The 19,809-nt window shown below is 42.2% G+C and overlaps 1 protein-coding gene across 1 annotated transcript in view; it reads left to right on the top strand.

Moving 5' to 3' along the window:
• PLCL1 (phospholipase C like 1 (inactive)) overlaps positions 1 to 19,809 on the top strand; it is a gene marked incomplete at both ends in the record, with an annotated part of 211,220 nt that overhangs the window by 164,803 nt on the left and 26,608 nt on the right. The window contains 3 exons of the mRNA XM_082483560.1: positions 3,241 to 5,712; positions 7,878 to 8,081; positions 19,044 to 19,119. Coding sequence (XP_082339686.1) covers positions 3,241 to 5,712; positions 7,878 to 8,081; positions 19,044 to 19,119 — 2,752 coding nt within the window. The remainder of the gene's footprint in view (positions 1 to 3,240; positions 5,713 to 7,877; positions 8,082 to 19,043; positions 19,120 to 19,809) is intronic.

Raw genomic sequence — 19,809 nt, 5'->3', positions numbered from 1 at the left:
ACAAAGGTGACTGCCTGGCTTCTCAGGCTGAGAAGGCAGCATTTGAGTTTACAGAAACACATTTTGAGTTTTTGCAACACTGGAATAAATAAATTCTTGATAATTATGAATTAAAACTATGTCATTAAATCTAAATTAGCAGCTCTTGCTTTGAAAGACTGAGTATGTTCCTATTCTGTAGAGGCCAACAGGGGAATAGCTGATACAGTAATAAGCTCAGTTAGCAATTGCAGTTTTTCAGGGTTTGTGTGTGTTATGGAGTAGATTGGGGAGATTGTTAGTATCAGTTGAAATAATCCTATCAATGTCAATAATACTCAAATCTTGTTAATTTCAGGCAATTAGTCCATGGATTAGAGTCGAATTCTGTTCAGTTCATTAAAAGATATGGGGAGGTCCTACTCAGAGATGAAGAATTGCTGTTGTACAATTCTGATGCTCCTTACATACCACCAAGTACGAAACCAGAAGTAGCCATCAAAAATAAAGTCAGGGAAAGAGGACACACAGAATAATCTAATTCCCTCCAAATCCCTGAGAGGTTAAGATTGAATGTTAAAAGGCAGCTTTTGTTGATTCTTCACGAGGCAAATTAGGTTTTTTCCCACCTTAATACCCTCAAAATAGCTGATTAATTCCACGGCTTATTTTCATCAAAAAGTACAGGTATCTTGGAACTAAAAATAAATGTTTATTATTTTTATGCAGGAAAAAAAAATAGTTACATAATAATTCCCACCTGTCTACCAAAGACAAAATGGCAGACCTATAGCTGAATCAGTTATGCTGCTTTCATGAGTTTTCCAGGTCTGGCCCTGAGGAACTACTCTCCATCAAGGAATGAATCACTGCAGATTCAAAGGCCATTAATACATCTTTCTGTATGAGAAAAATAATTAATCATCAATCTTAGATCTGAATATTGCTCCTGTAAACCTAAAGAAATAAGAAAGAAAAGGCTCTTCTACAACCCACGGGGCAATTGGCTGCATTCATTTATATTCGTTAGCATCTATTGCTTGAAGATTTTCATGACCATAGCTGTGTATTAAAACGCAGTATGTTAATGCAGGAACAGAATATTTTAGCAGAAAACTGTAATTAAAAAAGTATCTGACCCAAGGCACTCGCTTCATTGACTTTCTTTCTGATTTTTAAGACCAATTCTCATAATAAGTAGTACAATAAATGGCTAGAGTAATTCTTTTCAGTAGAAGTTGCTTTATCAGTTTAATGAGAAATCTTTAGCATAAGAAGCCTAGAGATTCTGATTTTGTTCACAGCAGATCCAGTGATCAGCCTTTAAATCCAGTTGTTGGGGGGCTGGGGTTTTGGAAGTATTTCGGATATTATTGAATGAAGTGAATGAATGGCAATAGCGATTTTGCAGAAACATTTATACTGACTAATTTGCTGAAAGTATCTGTACAAACATGCAAACAATGCATGGAGATGTTCTGACAAGCGCGAAGACTCATGCTCTGTGGCTGGGGTCTTGCTTCAGCATGGACCATGCGAAGCAGCAGAAGGACAGTGATGGGTGGATGGAAGGCACTGCTAGAGCAGGGTTTGCATTTAGGATTTGAAGGGGAGTTTGACTTGAGGAAGGGTGAATGACACAGCACATAAATGGAAGCTGTAGGGAAACAGCTCCTAGGGTAGGGGAGGGTAGTCCAGGCTGCAAAGGGTTTGGGAGTCAGGGTTTTTGGTGTCTCGAAGCACATCCCCTGGGGCTGCTGGGAAGCTAGTCCCTGGTGCAACTCTTATGGCTGGACCTGAGATGCTATACCCAGCGTCAACATTTCCTCATCTTGGAACTCCTCTCCTACTTGAAATCCAGGCACCAAAAAGTCCCTTCAACAGCAGAAGGCAGAGAACTGGGAAAGTATTGCTGGTGGCTAGGGAAATAGGAGGGAAAGCAATCTTAACAAGCATTTCACTATTAATTACAGCCTTGAATGTTTTACAAATATTTTTGGTAGCTGTTGGATAGTTCATATACTAATGGAGTAGATGGAAATCATGCAGAGAAAAAAAGAATGATTTGCAATTTATAATTACTGTGAAATGTTTTGAATTGATAATATGTGGGAAAAGATTTAAATTTTAGTTGCTGCACTAAAATTACAGAAAGCTTTGCAGGCAGCTGGGTTTACATCCAGCAAGTAGGTAGTTGATACTAAAAAGACCGTCACATATGTCTGGCTAAGTATTTTCTCAAGAGGAGTTAGAATGTATGCTGCAAAGAAAAAGGCTTTGTGCTTTTTTGCCTGTTTGTCCATTTTTCCACAATGTTTCGTGGTCCTGGTACTCAGAAATTACTAGAATAGCTATTTTTCAAAGCAAATGGGGAGACAAGAGAGTATGAAGTAGATTAGGGCTGAGCTGAGGGGTACATGGGGCTCCCATGAGAGCAGCTATGAGACCCATGTGATTGTGCATGCAGTATAAGCTTCTCAGCCTAGTGAGAATGTCCTTTGGCAAAGGACACTAAAACATACAAATAAGAAAGCCTAGACTCTCCTGGGTGTGTATCTCAGGGGTCTGACTCATGACTGTTGTTTGGTTTTGTTTTAGTTCTGCTTGAGGTGTCCAAGGTTGCAGAAAAGAGGCAGAAGTGAGGCAGGACGCTCATCTGCTGAGCACCAAGCTGTCACGTGTGCCCCACAAGCATGCTGACCCATCCCAGGCTCTCCTCCCACCACTGCTTTGGAGACTTCTTCCCCTTCTTCTCTCACAACAACTTAGACTCTTTTCTCATGCCTTTTCCCAAAGTTTCTCCTTTATTCAGGATGCCTCTTAAATCCCAGTGATATCCAGCCCTCTTTTGGTTATGCAGACCTTAACCAGGTGCTGGAGCTTCCCATGAAACCCCTCTTCCCATACGTATGTCTTGAAGATGCACGTGACACAACCAGATACCACCTCCTCATAACTATGGCGAGTTCCTGAGATCTGGGAGGCAGTTTGGTAGCTGCAAACGTCACTTGTGAAAACTTTATATCTCTAATGCTGCAATCAATCAAGTCACTGTATAACTCAGTATATTTTATAGCTCAGTAGGGAACTGAACTGTGGGAAGGGATAATATGTTGAGTTTTGAGGTTCAGAAGAACATGAATTGTTTTAACATAAACAGATCTTCTCTATTATTTATGCACTTGTGGAATGGCCAAAGAAAGCTTACTCATTCTTTTTTTTTTTTTTTTTTTATTTTTATTTTATGTAATTATTCCACAGGATCCTTCAAACCAAAAATGTGGCAGAAAGAAAACAGTGTCCTTCAGCAGCATGCCATCAGAGAAGAAAATAAGCAGTGCCAGCGACTGTATCAGCTTTATGCAGGCTGGGTGTGAATTGAAGAAAGTTCGTCCAAATTCCCGGATTTATAACCGTTTTTTTACTCTGGATCCTGACCTGCAGGCTCTTCGCTGGGAGCCTTCCAAGAAGGACCTTGAGAAAGCCAAACTTGATATTTCTGCTATAAAAGAAATCAGACTAGGGAAGAACACAGAAACGTTCAGGAACAATGGACTTGCAGACCAGATTTCTGAGGACTGTGCACTGTCGGTAATTCATGGTGAGAACTACGAGTCCCTAGACTTGGTTGCCAATTCAGCTGATGTGGCCAATATTTGGGTATCAGGATTAAGGTACTTGGTTTCTCGTAGCAAACAACCCCTGGATTTGATGGAAAGCAGCCATAATACCCCACGATTTGCCTGGCTAAAAACTGTATTCGAAGCAGCAGATGTTGATGGTAATGGCATAATGTTAGAAGATACGTCTGTGGAGCTAATAAAGAAACTTAACCCCACCTTAAAGGAATCAAAGATTAGATTAAAATTTAAGGAAATCCAGAAGAGCAAAGAGAAACTGACAACACGAGTAACAAAAGAGGAATTTTGTGAAGCATTCAGCGAACTTTGCACAAGACCTGAAGTTTATTTCTTGCTTGTGCAGATATCTAAAAACAAAGAGTATCTAGATGCCAATGACCTCATGCTGTTTTTAGAGGCTGAGCAAGGAGTGACCCACATAACAGAAGAAATGTGTCTAGATATTATACGCAGGTATGAGCTTTCTCAAGAAGGGCGGTTGAAAGGTTTTCTTGCAATTGATGGATTTACTCAATACTTGTTGTCCCCAGAATGTGATATTTTTGACCCAGAGCACAAAAAAATTGTCCAAGACATGACACAGCCTTTGTCACATTATTACATCAATGCATCCCACAACACATATCTAATAGAAGACCAGCTCAGAGGACCAGCTGACATCAATGGTTATGTCAGAGCTTTAAAGATGAGTTGTCGGAGTATTGAACTAGACGTCTGTGATGGCCCAGATAATGAACCCATTATTTGTAACCGTAACAACATGACATCGCCACTTGCCTTTCGAAATGTTATTGAGGTAATAAACAAATTGGCCTTCTTTGCTTCAGAATACCCCCTTATTCTCTGCTTGGGGAACCACTGCTCAGTACAACAGCAGAAGGTAGTGGTACAACACATGAAAAGGATCTTTGGAAACAAGCTCTACACAGAGGCACCTTTATCCTCAGAAGTCTACCTCCCATCACCCGAGAAACTGAAAATGAAGATCATTGTGAAGGGGAAGAAGCTGCCCTGTGACCAGGATATATTAGAAGGAGAAGTCACAGATGAAGATGAAGAGGCTGAAATATCCCGGAGGCTGTCAGAGGACTTCTCAAGGGAACCAAAGCTGATCTGGCTCTGCAGGGAATTGTCTGACTTGGTGTCCCTATGCAAATCTGTCCAATACAAAGACTTTGAGACATCTATGAAAGCTCAAAATTATTGGGAAATGTGCTCCTTCAGTGAGGCAGAAGCCAGTCGGATTGCAAATGAATACCCTGAAGATTTTGTGAACTACAACAAGAAGTTTCTGTCCAGAGTGTACCCAAGTGCTATGAGGATAGACTCCAGTAACTTAAATCCTCAAGATTTTTGGAATTGTGGTTGCCAGATAGTGGCAATGAACTATCAGACTCCGGGGCCCATGATGGACCTACACACTGGCTGGTTTCTACAGAACGGGGGATGTGGGTACGTTCTCAGGCCTTCAGTGATGCGTGATGAAGTGTCTTACTTCAGCGCAAATACCAAGGGCATTGTTCCGGGGGTCTCTCCCCAAGTCCTTCATGTCAAAATAATCAGTGGTCAGAACTTTCCAAAGCCCAAGGGTGCATGTGCAAAAGGGGATGTCATAGACCCCTATGTCTGCATAGAAATACATGGGATTCCTGCAGACTGCACCGAACAAAGAACTAAAACTGTTCAACAAAACAGTGATAACCCCATTTTTGATGAAAGCTTTGAATTTCAGATCAATCTACCGGAGCTGGCCATGATCCGTTTTGTTGTTTTGGACGATGACTACATTGGGGATGAGTTCATAGGGCAGTACACCATCCCGTTGGAGTGCTTACAACCCGGATACAGGCATATACCGCTGCGGTCTTTTGTTGGCGATATCATGGAGCACGTTACCCTCTTTGTACACATTGCAATAACCAACCGAAGTGGAGGCGGGAAGGCCCAAAAGCGCAGCCTTTCAGTGAGGATAGGAAAGAAAGCAAGGGAGTACACCATGCTGAGGAACACTGGTCTCAAGACTATCGATGACATCTTTAAGCTGGCAGTGCATCCGCTACGAGAGGCTACTGACATGAGAGAAAATATGCAGGTACGACACTTTAGTCCTGTGCATTGGTCTGTACTGAATGTGGAGGTGAAGGTCCTGCTGTGACCTGCTGGTTGGGCAAACTTGCTGAAGCTGGTGATGCTTCAGACATACAGCCGTTGTCAGCCTTTCACTGGACATCAGAAGGCTGATAGTTAGAGATGTTAACTAACAAGGAGATGTGGGATTAGCCAGAAAAGTTTTAAAAATCAATATGCTCCCTCCAAACACGTGCTTTACTGGTTGGTTGTGTCTGTGAAAGCAGAACTGAGGGTATATTTGTGTCCCCAGGCCTCAGGTCTCAAAAACTTCATTTCCTTGCTGGTCCTGGAAAACATCAGCAAGTTTTTGTTTTGCTGAGTGAGGGTTACGATCGTAATTTTCTTGTCTGGGTGAGTATAAGAAACAGTCGGTGGATGTGTCATTAAGGTCTTGTCTACACCAGAGAAACCCACAGTGCAAAGAGCAGCAGGTTTCCCTGAGCGAATGTTGCCACCGTTTGCCCAAGGGCTGCAGATGTTCAACGTAGGCACTGAATGCCACTTGGATTGCAGTTTCCTCCCTGCTAAATATCTGTGTTGTCTTGTCTGGCTGTGCTCCGGCACAGAGGTCGGTGCTATGCCTTGGCTCCGAGGGTCTCCTGACACCACGTCCGTCTGCCCATGCTGCTCCGAGAGCAGCCAGAGCCAGCTGCGGCCGGGGGTGTTGGGGCCCAGGTGCACAGCAATGTCACCAATGCCCGGGTTAGACCTTCATGGTCGGCAGGAGGTGAAGTGGCAGCTCAGCCAAAGGAGAAACCAGCCTTGGCCGGTGCCCTCCTTCACAGTGGGGGTGACTCTGCAGGTTCAGTAAGGGACAGCTCAGTTTGGAGGTCCAGGCGCTGCCTAGAAACAAAACTGAATAGCATTAAGCAAGGCATTTTCTTTAATAAATAGCTGAAATCAGCCATAACTATCTCCTTGGTAAAGATACAGAAACAATTCATTTTTCTTTCTTGAAAACAGGAGAAAAACGCATAGCACTTCATTGACCCCGCTTTTCTGGACAGAGTCTAAAGCAAATTAAATGTTGGCAGATGGAAAAGTTTACAAAATGACATAAGTTTTAAATCACTCCCCAAGGAATAGTCAAAGCATATTTTTAAGAATGGGAAACTCTTCTCAGCCTTTCCTTTCCTGCAGGCCTCGAAAGTAACTACTTCGAACCACTGGCTCCACCTTCTGTTTAGGTCAGGCTTATGTATGTGGACTATATAAAAGACAAGACTCTGAATCTGACTCAGAAAAAGCATTAATGTGCCTTCCAAAAGAAATTTCAGTAGAAGATCTTGTTCTGGGGAATGCTCACAAAGACACAGTTGTTATAGTTAACTGTGTGCTAATGTATTTGATTAATGAGAAGTCTCTATTAATTAGCTGGGCATTTTCTGGTGACTGTGTTTTCAGAAAGGCGCGTGGGGGAACATTTACAAGGTATGGGTTGTTTTAATACTCTCTTACTTAGACTTTGTGCATCTTGGTCACTCATTGTACGACTCCAGAAGCTAAATGATGAGGACATGTCAGCCATACATCCATTGACTTAAATAAATAAATCCTGGCATGTTAGTTTGGTTTGACCTGTATATCCAGTATTGATTTTCTTACATGTGACCTATGGAGGGGAAACAGTGTTTGTGTTTCTTTATGATGTGGTAATGCAAGGCTGAAAACAAAGTGTTTTTTTCCTGCTTGCCTTTCCCATGGGAAATCTGAGGTCTGTCGAACTTGTTCTTGCTGGAGGATGATAATGACGGAGAACAAGGCGATTACAGCATCAAAAGCAATTGGAGTCTGAACAGTTGGGAAGAGAAATAGCATTTTAGGCTGATGGTTTAATATGCTGAGGACCGGGGCTTGTCCCCGTTGGGGCTGGATTTGCAATACAAAGTAGCTGCAGAGCTGGCAGCTGGGATACCCAGGCCCGGGAGAAAGCTGGAGCTGGCTGGAGGCTTGGGGAGCTGAGAACAGGGCTGGCCAGGAATTCCTGTGTGCACTGGCACCCCAGGGTCCACGGGGGGCCCAGGGACGGCGGGCAGTGGGGTAGCACTGCCCCACATCAGGGGCGAGAGGCAGGTAGGGGGGACCGAGTGGCCACGTGTGCTGAAGTATTTCTTTTCCTTCCCCCAGAATGCCATGGTGTCCGTCAAGGAGCTGTGTGGGCTGCCACCCATCGCGAGCCTGAAGCAGTGCATCCTGACCCTGTCCTCACGGCTCGTGAGCAGCGACAACACACCCTCCGTTACCCTCTGCATGAAGGATGCGTTCCCTTACCTAGAGCCTCTGGGGACCATGCCTGACGTGCAGAAAAAGGTCCTGGCAGCGTACGACCTGGTGGGTGCTTTACCGCTGATACCTCTGCCTTTTCTCATCTTCGTGACCACGGCAGGCAACGCTTGCTGGCTTTCATGCACCCAAACGTTTCAGTTAAATGAATGAGGCTCTTCAAATGACAAGCTATGCAAAATTGTCCTTTAATCACCAAAATCGCCACACTGGGCTTTTTGTTGTTTGCTTTTTTGTTGCTTTTCTTTGTTTTTTTTTTTAAACATGGTTGTGGCTAGCACAGGTTGGCACTTGAGGAGGGACTTTGTTTGCAAAAATAGCAGCAGCAATTCAGCACGTACTGGCAGCTGTTAGTCGTCGTCCTTGAGAAGTGACAAGATTTGTGCACTGGCCTTCGCTTGCCTCCCCGCAGCAGAGGGCAAGGGCATTAGATGGGGAGCTGCAGTGTGGGAGTTCCCGGGCAAAGCTGAGCCATCCCCTTCCCGACGCCTTTCAGCAGCACCGTTAAGTCCCTGCCAAACCAAGTCAGTATTACTCTTGCGGGGAGGGCATTGCAAAGTTGGAAGGGAAGTTTTAAAATGCCCATTTTTTTCGATGAGGAAGGAGAGGGTAGTATGGTACACGAATACTTAGAAAAACATAGAGAGATGAGCTAAAGTCATTCCAGGTGAATGCTGCTGCTCAGCCTTGTTTGACATACGTCACTCTTGTCGGTGACTGAGCAACAGCTGTGTGTGACTTCCAGCAGCAGAAGTTGCTGTCATTTGGTGCCTCTTGGGCTATTGGACTGCCACGTTGCTTCCCATCCTTAGTAGATGGTCTGCACCAACTGTTTGCAAGCCGTGTAGTTTTGCAAACTCTGGCTTAAATATTACACTATGGGAACCAGACTAAATCACGATGCATGTTCAGTGCACAGCAGTTATTTCTGCAGCTTATGCTCGTAAGGAATAAAAAGGTATCAAACTTTGGGGGTATCAGATTGCTTCCAGAGACCCTGAAGTGTTGCAAAGAGTGATCACAGCTTTGACCGGCTATTCAATGTGCCAAATGCTTGCCTCCTTTCTGTCTCATTTTTTACTCTTATAATATACTTTTCATGAGAAAATCAGCTTGGGGGAAAGAGGGAGACACTGATGTTGATTAAAACAGAAATACTAAAAATACTCTGAAATAACCTTTGGGTTCCTTCCAGAGTAGTTTATATTACTTGAAGGTGATTAAGTTATGGTAATAAAATACCAGCTGTAACAATACCAGAACGAGGATTTGTAAATCCAGTTGATTGCCACATTTTAGATTGGACTTTTTTTGGATAGATTTGTTACATGGTGTGATGTCTGTCTGAAAGAGCAAGTACCACATAAATAAGAGATTTTTCTGTCTTTGGAGGCCTGCTTAATGGATTTTTACCAAAATGAATGTGTCGCCTCTTATCTTTGTAATTACCTACTGAAGAGTACACATGGGACATTTCAAGGCCTCCTTGTGCTTTGGCAACAGTTTTTCAATTTAAATAGGTGAAAGACCTCTTTCGGATGCAGACAAAAACACTTGTATAAATGTTTTAAATAATGTTTGCTCTCACATTTGTCTCTGATGGAGGAAGATGTACCTCGAACATCAGGAGTCAGTACAAGGAGTTTAAAATCAGAGGGCTGAGAAAGAGAAGGGAATTGTTCTGTGCCTATGTAAGGGTTGAGTTGAGATGTAAATCTGGTTAATGAGAACATGATACTTTCAATTATTTTTACCCGCCTTGTCTGTCTGGGGCTGCCTCTTACTTTACTGAAACTATTTGCTTCTGAAAAAGCAAAAGCTGGATTTAATAAATGTTTTTGCTACATTTTGGATATTTGCCTTTTGGGGCAATGCCAGCAGCAGGATATTGAAATCTATTTAGCCTTTTCTGTGTTTAAAAAAATGAACTGTCTCTATCAATCTTGATATTTGAAAATACAGTGTGGGGAGTTTATACTTTTAATGTTGAGAAAGGGCTCTTCCTAGCTATGGTGTTTGTAGTGACTTAGTATAATACAGGGTGTATGTCATTTTAGTAATAATTTTTTTCCCTTTTATTTCTTTGGCACAAATGAGAGCACAAGGAGATGTTGGTGGAAAGCAATATCAAATATTTTAGCATTTATTTATTTATATTCAAGATATACTACAGTTCAGCCTTTTAACCTGTTGATAAATATGGTTTGAAGGAACTGGATCCATAAGTGCTTGCTGCATGTCTTTAATTCCCCAGAAATGTCTCTTCACCTCAACACACTTTTTGGGTGAATAGGCCTGAGAGCAATTTGAAATGCTTAAAATGAAAGCTGTTAATGTTGGCCTCTCTCTTGTATGAATGGGCTGCACTTCTTAATTCCTTTCATGGTAGAATGGAAAAAAGTTTGGCCTTAAATCTCACAGTGGGAAGCTGTGATTGTAGGTCTGCCTCACTCACTGGGCTCCACATCCCAGGTAGCGTGAGTGCTGGGCAAACCCTTCCTCACCACCTCTGAAAACACCACATATTTCACATTCTTTAAAAAGTCTGCTTTGAAAATAATCTCTGATAAAAGCAGACCTAATGTGTTGAATTTTTTCCCCAATTACTGAAAATTGCCAGCTGAATATACCAATTTTTCCCCCTGAGGAAGGTATAAAGGCAGCCCGTGTGTTTAATGGGGCATAGACAGCACTGACAGTCCAGGCAAATGGAGGTGCAAATGCTCGGAGACCTGCCACAATGATCTGGAAAACAATTAACTAACTGTTCCATCCTGCTTGGCCTTTGCCATCGGAAGCGATAGACAAAGAGTGGTTTGTGCAGTTTGTTTGTTTTTTTTCCTGGGCAATTAATTTTACCATTGTGTTCCGCATTAAATATTTTCTTTAGAGAGAGGCCTTATTAGAATAAAAGTTAATGTGCTTTATTTAAGGAACCAGAATGATTTTTCAAAGTTTTTTTTTTTTTTTTTTTTTTTATGGTGGCATTGCAGTGGTTTAGTGGAATCTGACTGTTGCCGTGTCTCATGGAGGAAGAGGCTTCATTGATGATACTGGGTTGTGTGGGAGTTTTTGCAGAGGAGAGCAAGGAATGGGATTTGCTGAAAACAAGAAAATAAGGCGGACCATTGACAATACACAGAAAAAATTTTTTTCATAGTGTGTCAGCTACCAGAAATACAGTTTAGAATGGCTTATTTCAACTTACAGCCTTGGTTGTTATCGTACATAGAGTATGATGAATGGATTCTGGTAACGTTGACGTTGCTTCCCACATATACATCCTAGGATAGCGTAGCATGTCCCTGCAGAGCTGTTCTTCCGACCTTTCTTTTCCAGTGAAGGAGGACTCTCCCTCTCCCCCTTTGCCCCGTCGTTGGTGGCCGGGCATGGGAAGATGCTCGCTCAGGTAGGCAGTACGTGCGGTGTGTCTTATAAACTTTCAAATTGATGCTGGTTTTCATTGATCACACCTAAAAGAAGGAGATACTCAATGTGAAAAGAAGGGATAGGGCCCAGCTGCACCTGACAGATGGTTGAATTATTCATTGCAAACAGTTATCCTATGAAGTTAGGATTTTTTTTTGGTTGAGAATTATTTGGAAACAGATTGTGGTTTCTCTGTCTGCATGATATATTCATGTGCTGATGCAAGCGTGCATGAACTCACGGACACTCGTGCACTTTGTTTTGCAGTTATTGGTTCAGCATTATTTTTCCTCCAAGACCAAGTGATTGAATCATTTGCAAATCAAAAGCAATAAACACATGATGATAAATGTTCTTGGTTTTACCCAGTCTCCTGGGGTATTGAGTGCATACAGAAATTTTTCTAGACAAATAAAAGAAGCTCCCCAAGTATCTTTACATGTTTTTGAATCATAAACAACAAAAAGTGTAAAAAGGTTTCAACAGAGATGCTATTTGTTATATAAACTCATGTTAGCATTAACATTTTTCTCTGTATTCAAGCCTCTTGAATATGCTGGAAGCCTGTTGAAGCCACTGGAATTTTGTTATTTTGCAGCAGACAGATATGGAAGGACAGTGTGTCCGTAGGTACTGTTGAGAGACGGCAGGTTAGTTAAGAATGTCTTGGCCAACATGGAGATGGATTGGTGATTTTTGAGAGGAGAAGTAATATCTGTGATGCTGCTGGGGAATAAGTCGATGTATTTAATGGCAGTGTTTTTATTGTCACAGGTGTTGGTCCATACACGCTAGCAATAGTTTGCTAAGGTGTGTGTGGAGGGGAACCGCTCTTTGTCTGCTCTTCTTTCAGATTCAGTCTTTTTGTGTTTCTTTGTCTTGACGCAGGCATGACAGGTCTTTATTCCCAAGGAGAAAGTCCATTTTCCCAGTTTATGTCACAATGCAAAATGACTAAATAGACTTTTGTGAGCTTTTCCACTGAAATTCATATTTCAGCTGGGACAGAGTCATCCCCAAAGGAAAGTTTTTCACAATTCTCTGAGCAGCTGAGGACAAGTTATATTGCAGAGCAGAGCATCCACTGCCAAGGAAGTGTCATAATACACTGACGTCAAACACAGTCCAGTACATGGACATTGTCTTGAATTTGCATCTGTTTTAAAGAGTTTTCCATCCAAAATTGGACATAGACTGGGAAAGCAATTATCCTTTTTCTTTTTTCACCTCTTATAATTCTCTCTCTTATTTACCCACCATTCTCACAGTTTCTGATAGCCATGCCCCTTAGTTCCTTCTAAAATAGGACTTGAAAACAGTCAGATCAGAACTTTTCTTACAGCATGAAGTTCCAGTTGGGTACTTAAGTTATTGTGTTTTAGCATAAGCATATAAAAAGCTGACCCCTTCCATTGTTCCTCCCCTGGTCCTTTTTTGTAGAGGACTGGTCTTCATGCACCAAATCACATCCTGCAACAGTCTGACACTATATCTCCCCAGAAATATTTGTAAGCCAAAACATGAAATAAGAATTTAAGGTGAATTTTGTTCAGTTCCTTCTGCAATTTGTGTCAATAATGCATTTCAGATGTTTCCAGCTGATGTAACCATGCCTGATAACTGTTCCTCTTACTGGGCTGTTGCAGGAAAAGGCTCAGATACAGAAACCTGGCTTGGAGTATATTGGTACAGAGACAAGGCAGACTGGTGGCAAACGTTCCTTCCTACATCCTGGCACCATGTGCATATCCTTCCTTTTTTGCAAGACTTGCTGGCACACGACTGATAGCCTGTCTGCAAGAAATGCTCAATGCTAAAGAGGGAATCCTGTTCAAATTTTCATGAGCTCAATTTGCACTTCAGCTCTTTTTCCAAATTGATTGTATTTTTGTAGCCTTTTTAATCTTTGTTTTGGGGTAGGTTTGGGGTTTTTTTTTGGTGGTTTTTTTTTGTTTGTTTGTTTGGGGTTTTTTTAGCAACAGAGGCACTGTATGATATTCCTTACCTAGGCAAAACTCTTCATTGTCAGTGAAAGACAGGAGATTGGGACAATGGCCATGAGGAGGCACCTGAGAGAAAGCTTCTTTTTAGTTTGATGTTCAGTCAGTTTCTGTTCTAAACTTTGGAATATTTATGAGAGGTTTCTTTGAACTGTCCCTTTTGTATCATTTATCTTCCCAGCAGGAGCAGTGCTTTAATTTGCCACCAAGAGTTTTTCATGTCTTTTTTTGTCTTTTTTGGTGAGACTCTGCTGTGTTAATTTCCTCTCCCCTTTTCAGGTTGTAGAATAGTTTGTAATGAAAAGAAGAAATTGGTCTCTAGCACAGGCGTTCATTAAAGTAAAAAGAAATTTTTATTCAGTTTGTACTGATCCTGTGATTAAACTGCCTTTAATGCAGACAAGAAATAAGACTACTCATTTCTTGTGCATAAAAATATGATGCCCTCAGAGGTAAGATGTTTTAAATTTTACTTAAAATTTATTTATCTTTGTAATTAACGCTTAACAGAAGTGACAAAATAAAGCATCATTCTTTTTGTGAAGCAATGGGATTTTAAATTTGATATTGCATGCTATATTTAGACACTTAAGTGAGACAGGGCAGTTATTTTTTCAGCCCGTGGTCTGTTCCACTTCCTGGGTCTCATATACAGTTCAAGAGAAATCTCCTGGGTTTGTGCCGGCTTTTGCTTCCCATGCTTTTGTGAGAAACCGGCATGATTGGAACAGAGTGCTTCAGGTAGACTGAGATGAATCAAGTTTAGGCTTCTTGCTTTCAGCATTGTGTAAGAATATTTAAATTAATTGAGCTATTTTGAAGGAAAAAACCTAACCTATGTAGATGAGGCTTTGTTATTCCTCTTTCCCATTAGTTTATTGAACGTGACATGTACTTCTGGGCCTCACGCCATGTGCATCTTTTGTCAATCTGAACAACCCCTTATTCATTTCTCGTTGTGAGAGCATTTCTGGCGCAGCAGCCTCTCCAGGAGGGTTTAGCACCTCCAGGACTCGCAAAAATCTTTGTGCCTCTGCTCCCATGGAAACATGGCAGGGGTCCCCAGTGGGAGGAGTGGGGCTATCCTTTGTTACCACAGAGCTCTGCATCACCACATCTGCCGAGCGAGCGCAGAAGGAACCCTGCGCCCTCCCCACGGGCCCATTACTGCAATTAGCAGGATCCCAAATGATGTCAAGGTGCATGGTAGTTTCTCCCATTCAGCTTTCTTCCCTTCAGTGGTTACTCTTAACAGGTATACACTGTTGGTGAGCAAGGTAGCTTTTTAAGTCCCTATACCGGAATCAGATTTTGTGTGCTTTCACTCTTATTTTTGTCCATTTCCCCTCTTTTGGTTATGTTAAACACATCACTGAATAAAGTTCATCATCTTCTTTCTGACATGGGAAATTCAAGTTGTCCTGAGCAATTTTGCGAGCTTCAGCAGCTGCTAGAAGTTTCCTCACTGACTCCAAGTGGACCCAGATACCAGCGTCCATCCTCTGAAGGTTGCTTTTTAGCATATGTTGCTTGGAGGTTAATCCCTTGAAGCTCAGCGTTCAGGAGTTAACACTCTGGTGGAGCATGAGTTTCCTGAGGGAGTAGGATGTCTCTCGCTTTTCGAGAGGCACTCACCGAAGCAAGTTGCCTTTTGGGAGCTGACATTAAACAGCAGCCTGATGGGCTCCAGGCAGATGGCTGGGACTTACACAACTGCCTGAGAGCGCTGCGCAGCGTGGGTCTGTGCAAAGTAAAGGTGAATGGAGATTCATGCTGCAAGCATCAGAAAGCTTACTCTTCATGTTTGAGACAGGTTGATGGATTTTGAAACATTACTGGCAAAACTGGGTTTGGAAATCTCAGGCTATCGTGTGATTTATGGAGTTACCTTCCCAGCAGAAAATCTCACAGCCCCCCATGTTGCATTTAGGTCTTCTGGTTCTTGTCTTGGCATTGCAAGAAGTAGGTGACATCCCCAAGCAGGGTTTCAGATGTGATACCAGCTGGGAAAGAAGGGGATCATTCAGGCTGGGAGATCATGGACTCGTTTCAGAACCAGTGCTAAAAAAGAAAAGGGATGTCTAGATGTCATGTCACGACACAGGACTGTGAGCAGGAGCTGTTGACAAGCAGAGCCATGGTAAAAAACTCTCCTGGGGGCTAATGGACGGGACGAAGCAGAGGTGTCTATGGCCAACATGCTGCATCCCTGGCCAGCATCCTCCGCCATGGCCGGGAACCCTGCCAAAACAGCTGCCTGCTCTCCTGTGTCCAGCATGAAAGCATGTGCAGGGCACCAGTTTCTAGCTCTCACCTGCATTAGATTGAATACTGACAAATTTTTAATACTAATTCCAGTAAACAGTTACTAGTAACTTAGCTTTTTAGGTGACCTTTACAATGTTTACTGAGTAAATATCCCCCAAGGTGCTACCTTGTGTGTAAGTGAAAATGTATGAGAGGGGAAAATTTAAAAAAAAAAAGAAAAGAAAAGAAAAAGTGTGTTTTCAGATTAGTTTAGCTGTTTTTTGAGGGTTGTATCAGTTCTGTTGCCAGGATTTGCACAGAATCTTTTCAAGAGCATCTATTGTGATGTCCTTTAAGAAAAAAAAAGAAAAGGAAAAAAAAAAAAAAGCCAAATGAAATACCCCCCACCCCCACCCCCATACCTATGCTATATTTTTTTTCCTGGATAGCAGTTACTTGCTTGTTGTACTCTTATCTGTATGAATCAGTCTCGGGTTCTTCAAAGGGAACACCCAGGCTTCGTTCCTGCACTAGCCTATCGTTAGGATCATTTACTGCAGCCTTAGCAAGCAGGATCTCGTGCCCGCTGAAACTGCACACGCAGTTCTTGTTGGGAGCAGTCTGGTCTGTCATGTAGAGATGCTGCATATAGATCCGGCACACTGTGTTATCACAGGTGGCAAAGACACCATAGGCTGGTGTGAATCATAAACCCTTGTTGGCCCAGGGTGCGTTATTTTTACCCAGTGCATTATTTCCTAGAGGAACCTGTGAGGGGGAGATTCCAGGTGGTGCGCTAAGGACATCCCCTAACCCCAGTCACTGAGCTGAGGAACTCTGAATCTGCTCTCAGGATTTGTCATGGGACAAAAGCTGCTTATTTTTGTCAGCGTTACCTGCTGAGCAGGAAGACAGGAACAGGTTAAATTGTGCTATATGATCTGGTTTTAATTGTTTGTTCTTGCTCAGCTGAGAGCAGTGAGACTTTGATGTCAGCATCAAAGGAGCGAAGGGCTGCTCTACCTACTCTTCAGTATAGGAAAATTGACATCCTATTGCCACTTTTCTCTTAAAAAATGAATGTAATGCCTTCATGTCTGAGAATCCTAAAACAGGCTTGCCAGAAACTCCTGGGAGCGAGTCCAGGAGTTGGAGGAAGATACGGTCAAACTTAGATTACCAAATTGCATGATTATCAAGCTTGCTTTTTTTGTGTGTGTGGTAGGATAGTTTCCTGTGGCCATATACGTATATGTGTATTTGTGAGTGTGTGTATGTGTGTGTGTATATATATATATTAAAAAAAACTCTCACAAATCAAGTTCTGCTTTAGAGATCTGAGCACATGAGAGTTGGGCGCTTTGGATGTCCTGTCCCAGCTTAGATGTACTGACCGTGCTGGGCAAAACCTTGCTGCTGGGTAAGAAGTACAGGCGCAGGCCCATGGGGGGGCCAAGCCCAGGGTGATGGGTGCACGGGGTGCAGCGGCCATGGCAATGCTGGCAGCTCCTGGCTGGACCAGGCAGTGCGGGCACTGGCTCACTAGCCCCATGCCTGCAAGTGCAGGAGGCGCACATTTGGCTGCCTCCATAAGGACTTGCAGGTTTTAATGGGATTCTCTCTCTCTCTTTACTGCTCTGACCAACTTCAACATTTGTATTTGGCAGCTGAACAGCTCCTTCGGCACAAAATGACTATGTGCTGTGGTACAGAAGAGCCAGAGGGTGGGTAGAAATTGTCATTTCTTTCTAGATGACAAGTGAAAATATCAAAGAGGAAAAAATCAACGTGATGCACGAACAAGCAAGTAATAAGAATGAAAGGCAAAGGATACTATCGAAAATAATTTCAATCTCAGGCATATCCACTGGGCATGTTCTGTTAAAAAACAATTTTGCACTCTGTAGATGTATCAGGCCTTTTTCTCTCTGCCTGTGAAGCTGTTAATGGATTTTGGTTTTTCTCATGCTCTTGTTTATATCAAAGCAAAGGCATAGGTATTTTTATTAAATGAAGCCTGTCTTAATAGGTTTAATTAGAAATGAAGATGGCACAAGGAGCAAAATTTGGATCTGAATTACTTCAGAATTTGGAAGTTTGGGTGTGACAAGCAGAAGCATCTTTCCTCCCTTGTATCTAATTAAACAATAAGACATGCAAATTTGCAAGTGTTAATTTAATACTGTTATACTGTCTTCCACTGAAATCACCGAAACCTGCTGGTTGTGTTTTCACATTTATTGTGTTTGAAAGTAGGAAGGCTTTTAGTAGTTGTAGCATTTTGGCAAAGCTTTCAGATGGTGGCTTCTGTAATTTCAGGATTTAGCATTAGGCAGTATTCAGTTTGCTTCATCTTTAATTGGCACTGCTCTCATGCTGATTGGATTTGATAGGGGTTTGTGGTGTACATCCCGGGAGAGTGAGGCTATTCTCAGGCATAGTTTGTTGTACAGCATGTTCTTGCCTTCTCTAACAGATGTACGTGCCACCTTTTGCAATTTCGCAGAGTATAGCACTGGAACAATTTGCTTGCTGGCCTGGGCTTCTGAAGGGTTTTGCAAGGTTTGTTACCATCAAAGGAGTATAGCATTTGCAAGAAGGGAGGCTCAGGAAACTTGTCACGTAATGGACACTTCATCTACTTGCTCTTAGTGAGCTACTCCAGGAAGATACATAAATATGGATATTTCTTGAAAGTTGTAAGTAGGCTTGTTGAAATTGCCTGCCTCTTTTAGTTTTGGGGTTTGTTTTTGGTGTTTTTTTTCTTCTTTTAAACTTTAATGGAAATGTTGAGGATAGGATAGGATTTGGAACTGAATTTTTCCAAAGAGAAACTCAAAAACTACTGTAGCTGTCTGAACTGCTGTAGTGCATAAAGTTCAGCACAGGCTTAAGTACCTCTTGAAATCAGCGCTATTCATGACTTGGTAAAATTTTTGATAACCACTTATGTCAAGGACTATACTTATTTCTCCTTTTGTTTCAAGAAAAGCACTAATTAGAAAAGGCTCAGTTTCACATAGAATTAATTTTGTTTGTCTACTAACTCTGCTTTCTCCCGAAATTACTTTTGTTTCCTTTACATTATTTGCAGTGGTGTCTCACTGATGTAAAACAGCTGTTCTTTAACTTATGGAGCATAACATATTCTGAGCAACTGTCACTCAGCTTGGTATGGATCTGGGAGCCCTGAAATGCAGGAATGATCCAGTCTTTATAGGTTGCTTGCAGAACAGAGCTCTTTTTAAGTTTGAACCTGTGTACTTTTCTGTGGAGTAGATGTTGCAGGAAACCCTCGTAATGCTGCTTTTTTTTTTTGTTTATTTTCTGACAGATGATTCAAGAGAGCAGGGTTCTCATTGAGACAGCAGACATCACTCACGACAAGATTGTTCAGTGCCAGAAAGCAGGTAATCCTTCTTTATTGTGCAGTTCCGGGTGAAAGATGGGAAACAATGTGCCATAATTTACTTATACTTTGTGACTTACTGCAGCATCTTTCACCTATTATTTAAGTGAGCGTCCTGGTCTTTCCCTGGCAGACTCCACCCTCCTGAAGGCTCATCCTCCTGTAGCAATGCAGGCGTAGGATCAGGGAAAAATCCGCAGCTTTCACCTCAAAAGCCATTTCTCCATCTGCTCTACAGCTCTGAAATGTCTGACAGCATTTAAATTAGTCAAATCAACTAGAAAGGCATTCAATTAAAAACAGGGAGTGAGAAGGCGTGCTGCCTTTACTGCGCTCTGATCTCTACCTCAGTCGTTCCCCTTAAACACAGAGGAGGAGGCAAGAATTTTTGAAACCACAGGACCAAGCTCTGTTGCCTATCTTTGCTTACTTTTGCTGTTTAGGTTTGTTTTAGACCTTGGAAACTTATGCCAATATAATTCTATTGTATCACAGTGAATCTGTGTGGCTATGCATTATGTACATCAGGTATATGGGCACAAACCCCTATAGCTACTGTAAGTAGCCTAGAGTGCCTAGAGTAGATCATGCATTGCTGGTGTTGTACTGGATGTCTTTATCTAAACTAGGGCTCTGTCTTGTTTGCAGCAGTAAAAAGGGAAGAGGTGGTTTCAGAAGTGGCCACTCGTGT

This window comes from Vanellus vanellus (genome assembly GCF_965231255.1).
Source record: "Vanellus vanellus genome assembly, chromosome: 5".
Lineage (NCBI taxonomy): Eukaryota > Metazoa > Chordata > Aves > Charadriiformes > Charadriidae > Vanellus > Vanellus vanellus.
This window is presented reverse-complemented; position numbering and strand designations above follow the sequence as displayed.